General features: G+C 30.5%; 7 protein-coding genes across 7 annotated transcripts in view; 5 read left to right on the top strand and 2 right to left on the bottom strand.

Moving 5' to 3' along the window:
• The window catches only part of MONOS_2559fu2560 (uncharacterized protein), a gene marked incomplete at its 5' end in the record, with an annotated part of 6784 nt that extends 6306 nt beyond the window's left edge, over nucleotides 1–478 (top strand). The window contains one exon of the mRNA XM_067872484.1: nucleotides 1–478. This exon is cut by the window's left edge and continues 6306 nt beyond it. Coding sequence (XP_067719909.1) covers nucleotides 1–6 — 6 coding nt within the window. The 3' untranslated portion in view covers nucleotides 7–478.
• Nucleotides 479–509: 31 nt separating this feature from the next.
• On the top strand, nucleotides 510–1112 carry MONOS_2558 (uncharacterized protein; the record flags this gene model as incomplete). The annotated part of the gene is made up of 3 exons (XM_067872483.1): nucleotides 510–756; nucleotides 851–984; nucleotides 1035–1112. 3 exons carry the CDS (start codon nucleotides 510–512, stop codon nucleotides 1110–1112), a joined length of 459 nt encoding a protein of 152 aa, XP_067719908.1.
• A 209-nt stretch (nucleotides 1113–1321) lies between these two features.
• MONOS_2557 (putative protein kinase) lies at nucleotides 1322–3364 on the top strand. Its single transcript, XM_067872482.1, has 4 exons — nucleotides 1322–1387; nucleotides 1461–1663; nucleotides 1745–1948; nucleotides 2029–3364. Exons 1-4 carry the CDS (start codon nucleotides 1360–1362, stop codon nucleotides 2557–2559), a joined length of 966 nt encoding a protein of 321 aa, XP_067719907.1. The 5' UTR covers nucleotides 1322–1359; the 3' UTR covers nucleotides 2560–3364.
• Nucleotides 3365–3532: 168 nt separating this feature from the next.
• Nucleotides 3533–4519, top strand: MONOS_2556 (Transcription initiation factor TFIID subunit 9). Its single transcript, XM_067872481.1, has 3 exons — nucleotides 3533–3813; nucleotides 3911–4056; nucleotides 4145–4519. The coding sequence occupies exons 1-3, from the start codon at nucleotides 3550–3552 to the stop codon at nucleotides 4362–4364; spliced, it is 630 nt and encodes a 209-aa protein (XP_067719906.1). The 5' UTR covers nucleotides 3533–3549; the 3' UTR covers nucleotides 4365–4519.
• A 63-nt stretch (nucleotides 4520–4582) lies between these two features.
• On the bottom strand, nucleotides 4583–6716 carry MONOS_2555 (uncharacterized protein; the record flags this gene model as incomplete). Its single annotated transcript, XM_067872480.1, has 3 exons — nucleotides 4583–4855; nucleotides 5041–5153; nucleotides 5264–6716. 3 exons carry the CDS (start codon nucleotides 6714–6716, stop codon nucleotides 4691–4693), a joined length of 1731 nt encoding a protein of 576 aa, XP_067719905.1. The 3' UTR covers nucleotides 4583–4690.
• Nucleotides 6717–7081: 365 nt separating this feature from the next.
• On the top strand, nucleotides 7082–8022 carry MONOS_18269 (uncharacterized protein). Its single transcript, XM_067871272.1, has 2 exons — nucleotides 7082–7487; nucleotides 7549–8022. Exons 1-2 carry the CDS (start codon nucleotides 7137–7139, stop codon nucleotides 7813–7815), a joined length of 618 nt encoding a protein of 205 aa, XP_067719904.1. The 5' UTR covers nucleotides 7082–7136; the 3' UTR covers nucleotides 7816–8022.
• A 52-nt stretch (nucleotides 8023–8074) lies between these two features.
• MONOS_2554 (Arf1j) lies at nucleotides 8075–9259 on the bottom strand. Its single transcript, XM_067872479.1, has 3 exons — nucleotides 9153–9259; nucleotides 8968–9105; nucleotides 8075–8918 (listed from the first exon to the last, which is right to left on the bottom strand). The coding sequence occupies exons 1-3, from the start codon at nucleotides 9246–9248 to the stop codon at nucleotides 8586–8588; spliced, it is 567 nt and encodes a 188-aa protein (XP_067719903.1). The 5' UTR covers nucleotides 9249–9259; the 3' UTR covers nucleotides 8075–8585.
• Nucleotides 9260–9274: the final 15 nt, after the last annotated feature.

Genomic DNA, 9274 nt, shown 5'->3' with positions numbered 1-9274 from the left:
GATTGAAAAAATAAATAAATAAATAAATAAAAATAAAATATGTTAAAAAATCTATGTGAAAATAATGAGTGTTTATTTTCAGGTTTCTTGTTTAATGAAATTGTTCTTTTTTTAAAATAATAATTTTTTATTTCATAAACATATTATTTTTATCTTTTTCGTGACATTCTTTCATTTTCTCATTTTCCACATATTCTTTTAATCAATTTTTCTTCTTCTTTTGCGAAGAACTTTCAAGCATTTTTGTTTCAATTTTATCATTTTCCTTTTTTTGTTGCACTTTTTTTAAATTAAATAATTTTCAATAAATTTTGTTTTCAACGTTTGAATTGTATCGCGGAAACTTGTTCATTTTGAAACTCTTTGAACGAAATGTGTTATATTTTTAAATTTTAATTTAAATTTGATTTTTATTTATTTTATTTCATTTTGTTCAAGTAACAAAAATAGAAAATTGTCGATCAACGCCCAAAATAAATTTTCTTCATAAAAAACTGGATAAAAAACACATGACAGAATCTTCAGAAGAGAAATTATCTCCTCAAGAATTATTTAAGGAACTTGGTATTACAAATCCCCCAACGGATGCAGAGGATGAAGCAAATTTAGTCTCTTTGCTTTCTTCTGTGACAAAAGAAATAATTTCTCTCACTAATGATCCTGATATAGACGAAACTGTATCAAAACTTGCTGAAGGATTATCGATTGATGAGTCAACAGCAAAAATTGCAATTGAAGATATGATATCAACGCTCAGTTTGAAAGCTCTTCATTTTTTGATTTTAAACTATTTCAAAAAACTTTTCACTTTTGTGTAATATCACTTCAAATTTTGTTATGTACATATCAGAAAACCCTTCTCAAGTTGGAATTTCAACATCTGAACTTGAAGAACAATCATCATCACACACTTCATCATCAACTAAAATTTTAAAACAAGATATTATTTCATATGAAGAGCAAGCAAAAAACAAAGTCAAAATCGTACGTTTCTTTTTTATAGTTTTTTCATCTTTGATTTTATCAATTCTCAGGAAATTGACTTGATGAAACAAATTATTCGTAAAGCACGTGACGATTATCTTTCAAAAGTTAATAAATCCGAAACTTGATGATTCTCTTTTATGTTTAATTTTATAATTGAGAAATGTTCATTGATTTGTCCTTAAACTTTTGTTTTGCGATCAATTGTTGAACTTCTTTTATTTTATTACTGAAAATAATCGAATAGATATAAAGACTAGTTTTTTTACATTATTTTGAAGTCTTTCTAAAGTTTATAAAAAAACATTCTATTTTTCAACACTCGTAAATAAAGGTCTTGATCAACAACGATCAGAGTTGAAGATAAGTTAACTCATGTCGAAACTTCCAAAACTCGTCGAAGGTTTGCTAAATAAATAATTTTATGTCGTTACGAATACATGGTATTCTTCATTTTGCATTTATTAACTTTTAAGGTGTTCCATCCAATCTTACGGAGAACTTTGAAGTCATGGAGCTTCTTGGAGAAGGACATTTTGCAAAAGTGAAGAAAGCTCGTCACAAAGCATCAGGAAAATATGTTGCAATTAAATTTATTGACAAGCGTCAGATTATTTCGGATGAACATCAATTAGCTTCTCTTTTTTCTGAGATCAATATTATGAAAAGCTTGAAACATGTTTGCAATTGAATTTTATTTATATTTGTCTTCAATGAATTATTTGTTGTAATTGTTGAATGAATTGTTAAATTATGATAGCCTCATATCATCAGACTCCTTGATGTTTACGAAACAGATGATAAATTATGCCTTATTACTGAACTTGCAACTGGTGGAGAACTCTTTGATAAAATTGTTGATCGTGGCTCATATTCCGAGAGAGATGCTTCGTTGCTGATGCTTTCATTATTCAATGCATTAAGATATTTGCACTCAAAGAATATTGCTCATCGTGACTTAAAGGTTTGTGGAAATTTCTGTTCTTTTTGTTTGAAACATCGTCTAATTCTTTCCTTCTTACTTTGTTTTTTCTTCGTAATTAGCCCGAAAATATTCTTTATGAGTCCGATGCACCGACCGCAGCTGTAAAAATATCTGATTTTGGGCTTTCAAAGGTAGTTGATAAGAAGAAGATGATGCAAACGTGCTGTGGGACACCTGGCTACGTTGCTCCAGAGGTGTTATCGTATGCTGGATATGGTCCAGAGGTTGATATGTGGTCTATGGGTGTTCTTCTTTATGTGCTTCTTTGTGGATTCCCTCCGTTTTATGATGAAAATGATGCAGCGTTATTTGCGCAAATTCAATCGGGCAAATTTGAATTCACCTCGCCATACTGGGATACCATTAGCACAGAAGCAAAAGATCTTATATCAAAACTGCTTGTTGTAGATCCGAAAAAGAGGCTAACAGCCGAGCAAGCTGTTTCTCATCCATGGTTTTCAGTTGCACTTCCGACACACAAATTGGACGCAGCACATCAAAAACTGACTGAAGCAAGATCAAAAAGAAGGTTTAAGGCTGCTGGAATGGCAGTGATGATCGGAAGTTCTCTTAGGCCTAAAAAGCAATAAATACATTAAAATCGAATTAAAGGAAAAAAGAATCAGAGGAAGAAAACAAAGAGAAGAGAACTATTACGGAGGCATTTATTGACGAAACAATTTTTTTAAATGATTTTGGTGATTTGGGAAGATTTTTTGAGGTTGAGGCATATTTGGAGCTTATTTCCAGAAAACGAATAAAACTAGCACAACTTATTTGGAAATATGAGATGTGTCATTTTCGTCAACAAGAAATAAACTTCATTTTGGATTTTTTACATTCTTACAGACATTTATTAAGTTTTGCATTATCCTTCTTTCGTATTCTTTATTTTATATAAATGGTATTTTGATTATTTGGATTTATTTTGATGGCTTTCTTGTTCTTGCCTTATATATTCTATTTTTTTATAAAAACTTTATTCATTTGTTTCTATACGAGATGTTTTGAACTGGTTTTGCCGTTTGTGTATGTAAACAGATACCGCTTTTTCATGGAGCTTGAGATTGACCACAAAAAAAGACTTTTTGATTGGATCATTTCATTGAATATTTATACGTTGTCCAGTCTTATTTTTATTGATCAGTTTTGTTCGTAAAGTCTTTCCCATATTTTGATGCATCTCGAAGTTTTTATACTATTTTTACATATTACTTATTTTCTTTTTTCTATTCTTAAATCATATTTACAGCTTTGTTTCTACCATTCATTTATTTTTCATTTCAAAGCTTTCACTTCCAAAAAGGTTCTGACTTCATCAAATAAATGACGTCTGAATGCTTTGTTTCAGCTTATAAGCTTACCGTACAATTATAATATTCAAAAACAAAAAAACAATTTCGTTTTTTGAAAAGAATTATGAATTTGAAAACCACAATTTTGTTTGCTAATTTGATCAATGTGGATAGATTGAACTGTTTTTAAACACCAAAAGGCACTCAGTTATTGCGTTTCTTATTCAGATTAAATAATTCAGATTTATTATGTTTTCCAAATGAACCCTTTATTTTTTTAAAACTATGAGTGAAAATAAAGACAAGAAAAAAGAAGACAGAAAGAAGGAAGATGACGGAGAAAAAAGAAATGTTCAATCAAAAAGAATTAATATCCTAATTACAGGTACTCCTGGTACAGGAAAGACAACTTTATGCAAAGAAATATCCAAATTGTATGGATTTAAGTACTTGCATTTTGGAGGAATCGCTAAAACGATTGATTCCATAAAAAATTCCTGGAATGAGGATATACAAGCGTTTGATTTGACGGAAGATGATGAAAACCTTGTATATTTCCAATATTTTAAAATTGCTTTTGATAATTATCTTTTTTTACTTTTTTTGCTTTAATAATCTTCTTCATTTCAACTTTGCTGAAAATAAGGTTATGGATGAAATGGAACCTGACATGAACAAAGGAGGATGCATTGTCGAACATCACGATCCGACTCCATTTCCTGAACGATGGTTTCAACTTATAATTGTTCTGAGAGCGAAAACTGAATCAATTTTCGATAGGTTAACTGCGCGGTTTGCATTGAATTAAATTTTTGTTAATTATTTTTTGTGATGATGATTTTCTCTTTTATGCTTATGTTGTTTTTATTTACACAAAAAGTGGATATAAAAAAGAAAAGGTCACAACAAATGTTGATGCGGAAATTTTCAATGTTTGCAAAGAAGGTGCAGACGAGTCATATGACGAGTCGATCGTTTACGAATTGCAAAGCGATACAATGGAAGATCTGACGCACAATGTGAGTTTCATTGGAGAACTTATAAAAAAGGCTGAATCATCTGAAAGTGATTCCTCATCATCTTCCACTTCATCTGAATGAAGAATCTTTTAATAATTGGAATTATTGTGCATTTATTTTTTTGCAAAATTTTCTTTAAATTGTTAAATGCAAAAATTATTCCATATTTGAAAAAAGAAATTCATCATTTCATCAAAATTCAATTTTCAAATTCAAATAATCAAGAAAAAAGAAAAGTCATTATTTTTTATCGATAGAAAGCAAATAACAAACGAAACTCGAAAGAGATCTAAATTATTCAAACATCATATTTTGCATCTTTCTTTGTTGAAAACAAAAACTAATACAACAAATAAATAGAAATGAAGTTTATTAAACAAATTAAAGAATGTTCACGTAAAACAATTTTATTTGCGGCTCATTCTTCGTTTTTTTCGAGATGACTTTTTTATCATCCTTTTTAAACTTTCAACGTTTTTCTTTAGGGATTGACTTGATTCTTGTTCAAAATCGCTGTCAATTAAGTCCAACTCTTCTTTGCTATTTGAATGCAGTTTACGGTATTGAGATAACTAAAAAAATCATACAAAGAATGAATCGTAATGTTAAAAATATGAATTTGAAAATGAGGTTGTTTTAATAAAACTAAAAAAAAAAATATAAAAAAATGAATGCAAGAAAAACATTAACACTCATCAGCATTCGAAACATCATTGACAGATTTCATTTTTATAAAAATATGAGAAACAACTCACACCTTCATCTTTCTGGTTTCCATTGGAAGAGAAGATACAATATTTATGTAGTCGAATCGCATTGTGTTGATTGCATTTACTTGCATCTGACGCAAATCAAACAGTAATTTAAACACTTGCAATGGCATTCAAAAAAATTTTAAAAATCAAATAAAATAGAAGCATATCAAAGTGAAATAACATTTTTGTGAGCAATAATGAAAGATTGAACAAAATAGGACACACAATCGCATTGAAGTTGCGCCTTTCTTTCCTTTTGTGTGAGTTCTGGCAGAAGTAGTGGACGAGGAAATGAAGTGGAAGGGCTGATATTCATTGAAGATGGGGAAAGATCTGAAAAGAGCGAAGATAGTTGAGAAAAAGGGGAAGGGAGTTGCGACGGAGGTTGAGATGGTTGCGGTGAAAGTGATGAGCGAGCAGGTGATATGTGAGAAGAAGAAAGTGAATGAGATTGAGATGAATGAGAAGAAAGAATTGGCGATTGTGATGAATTGGATGACGCAGATGGGTGAGGCGAATATGCAAATGAAGAATGCGGTGAAATGGCAGAAAGAAGAGCTGGGCTTACAAGATTAAAAGCGGCTGCAGAATTAAGAGAAGGGGATGAAATTAAAGGTGATGTTATCAAAACACGAGGATTTGGATTTGAAATTGAAATGGGTGTGGAAAAAATGGCAGAAGAAGGAGAAGAATGAAAAATTGACTGTGAATGAATTTGATGAAGTGGATGAATTGAAAAAGAATCAGGGTGGACAAAAGAAGAAGAAGAAGAAGAAGATGCCGAAGGTGTTGCTAAAGAAAAGGAAATATGTTCCATAGGCTCATTCGATTTAAGTTCTGTTGATTCGTCAGTTTCCATTCTCTCTTGGAAATTTGTTTCAGAAAGTTGATCGCAACTCCGTTCGTCAATTGAATTCGATGATTTTCCATCGTCACTGTCTTCCATCATTTTGGTCTCATCTGTTTCATTAAAATCAGTTGCATCATATTTTTCTTCTTTTTCTTCATCTTCAGCAACAATTTCTTTTTGGTAAACATTCTCAGATATATCATCGATTGAGCCCATTTTTTCATCTGGTTCTTCATCTATTTTTTTGTTTGTGAAGCATTTTCTTCCCTGATCGTTTGCATTCAATGAAGATACACTCATATTTTGATCATTGATATCTTCGGAACTATTGTCCAATAAAATTGTCATTTTCGATTCCTTCGAAGTTGATTGTTTCGATGCAGAACTCTCACTTTCATTGACTGTGTGAAAGTCATCGAAATGCTGTTCTTCTGAAGCTTGTTCATTTTTGATAGAAGACATTTCAAATTTTTTAATTGGAGAAATTTCATTGGTTTGCGAGCGAAGACGATAAGAAAGGCGTCGAAGTTGCTGCCTCCGAATCTCGGATATGTCAATAGAAGGTGGAAGTGATTTTGGTGGAGGAAGAGGAGGAGGAAGATAAGGAGCCAATGTTGCAGAATATGGAAGTTGTTCAACAATCTCTTCAGATTTCTGGCTTTTGTCTGGTGAAAATGAGTCTCCAGGAACAAGAGCAGATGGAAGTGTTTGAAGAGGGCTTTTTCTCGAAAGTAATCTTCTGAAAAAATTAATCTTGTTCGGTTTCTCCAATTTTTGAATATCATCATTTTTGTAAGCAGGCTCTTTTGGCTTTTCAGACTTCTTCATCTCTTAAAATCCAAAGTTCATTTGTTTTGTTAAATTTTATGTTTAATTTAAAAGCATAAAAATTTTCAAAGGAAAATTCCATTTTTATCATTCAAATTTTGAAGTTAAATCAACATGCCTTTATTTTGACAATTTTTGCACTTACAACTAATTGAACATTTTTTGTTATTTTTAACACAAGAGCATCTCCCGTTAGAGCATCCACCTTTGCAAGAACATGGCATATTAATTGAGTCCTTTTTATTATGGTTTGAATTTTTATTTTTCAAAAGAAATGAAGAATTTTCTTTATCCTTCTATTTATTTCCAAAAAATTTGAAAAAAATGCATTCATAATAATTGAAAAAATATTTCATTGTTCTTTTATTGATCATTTTTTTTATTGAAGATTTCTTTTTGTTAAACAGAGCGGCATACATAATGGACAATTTTCATAAAGATATATTACGTTTTGGAAGTATTGTAGGCTTTCGTCATTTTCAATTTTATCTTCGTGGAAGAGAAGAACTTGTTGTAACTATTATTTTCAACTCTCCTTCAACAAAAGAAGAAATAAGAGAAGCCTTTTTGATAACTCTGTATTATAAAAAAGGAGTTCCTATTGTTTATTCACTACGTGACGCTTCTGCAGAAACAGGAAAGGCAGCCGAAGAACAAACTGAAATTTCTTTGGATACAGTGAAAAATTGGAAAAAAAGGCCAGTAAGATTACGGGATATTTTAGAAGATTTAGTTGCATCATGTTCAAAACCTTTTCACATAAAAATAGAGGTAACATTCTTTCAAGTTTCTTCTAAAATATTGATAAAATTCTTTTTATAATGAAAATTAGAACCCTTTTGCAGTTGACAGGGAATATTTCAACACAATGTGCGACAAGCCTGAAATTATTCAATACATGTTTCCTCGATCATCTCATATCATTTCTTGTCCTGAGCAGGTTTCTCTTCTTGCTGCTGTGACTTCTGGCGCTCTCTTGTCCGTCCTTGGAGAATATTTTGTTTCTTCACCAACAGATGCGAAACTTGTTTTTGAAGACATCTCATTTCTTAGTGAATTTCACTTTAATCATTCACTTATGATTGGAATGAAAGATTAGCAAATTACTTTACAAAAAATTTTCTTTCAAAAAATAAGTCATCATCAAGCTTTTTATCTTTATTTTAAAGTGATTTGATTGTTTGTTTGTTCGTGTGATATTTTTTTTCTTTGAGAATAAATGTTAATAATAAAAACTTTATCATTTTTGTGTAATTTTTTACAGGAGTTATTATTTGAAGAGTTATTAAGAATTGAAACTTCCTAACTTCAATCGAAAATGTTTTTTTCAAAATTAAAAAATCAAAAGTATTACACGATTAATGCATATCCAGAAAATAATTCTGCAAAATTTATTCATGTAAAATCATTGAAAAAGCGATTTGAGCTAAACTTTAAACAATTTTAACTTTCAAATTGAATCAGTTATTCAATTTTGTAATTTACCAATTACAAAAAATTCTAATATGAATGTATTTCAAAAATTTTTTGTTATCCCTCATAAAAAATTGTGAAATAATTGTTTTCACAAGCCAGAAAAATCTAAAAACAAACATCAAACAAAAGTGTAAATCATCAATTTGGATAATAAAACATAACAGAAGATTGAAAAAGATAACGTAAAATTTAACAAAAAACATTAATATTCTAATTTCAAAAAGACACAAATCATTACGCAATGTAAAGTTATCAAAACAAAAAAAGAAAATAAAATTAAAATGTCCCCAAACAACTCAGTTACAAAAGACTTTGTACCTGATATCACAAAAAATAAAGAAAAAAAAAACCAATTTATTTGATATCAACTCAACAGAAAAGACAACAAAAATCTTAAGATATATTAGCAGCAAGCCAGCGAAAGCCATCTAAAATTCCTTGGCCAGTTACTGCACAGCATCCTTGAATGTGCCATTTTCTTGATGAAGGAAAATCAGCCACCCCAAGCAATTGAGCAATCTCATCGGGCTTTGCGGAACCAGGAATATCTTGCTTATTTGCAAAAATCAGAACTGGAACTGTGCTAAGAAAGTCAGATGCAAGAGCGTTTGCCAGTTCACATCTTGCACATTCAATGCATCTTTCCGGAGATTTACAACTAATTCGATTTCTATCTGCGCAATCAACAACATATATTAATGCATTTGCACCTTCATAATAGTATTGCTAAATAAGATTGTGAAACAGTTTTTGTATGAAATTAAATAAAAAATACCCAAAGGTCTCTTAATTTCCTTTGTCCTCCAACATCCCACAATGTCAAGTTTAATCCCTCAATTTCTAACTTTTCCACATTGAATCCTAATGTGGCATTTGACAAGACAGTTTCGTTTAATTTCGCTCGATACAAAATCTGAAAAAGAAATAGAATCATGCAAATTTTCAAAATAATGTTCAAACTGTTGTCTTTCCTGCTGCATCCAATCCAACCATGACAACTCGTGCTGGATTTGAATGGCGAAAGTGACTGAAAAGCTTTGCAATAAATATACCCATCTAAGTTATTTGATCTAAAAGCATTT

Source organism: Monocercomonoides exilis, assembly GCF_001643675.1.
Source record: "Monocercomonoides exilis strain PA203 chromosome Unknown scaffold58-502437, whole genome shotgun sequence".
Lineage (NCBI taxonomy): Eukaryota > Preaxostyla > Oxymonadida > Polymastigidae > Monocercomonoides > Monocercomonoides exilis.
The sequence above is the reverse complement of the archived record's forward strand: the minus strand, read 5'-3'. Positions and strand labels throughout refer to the sequence as shown.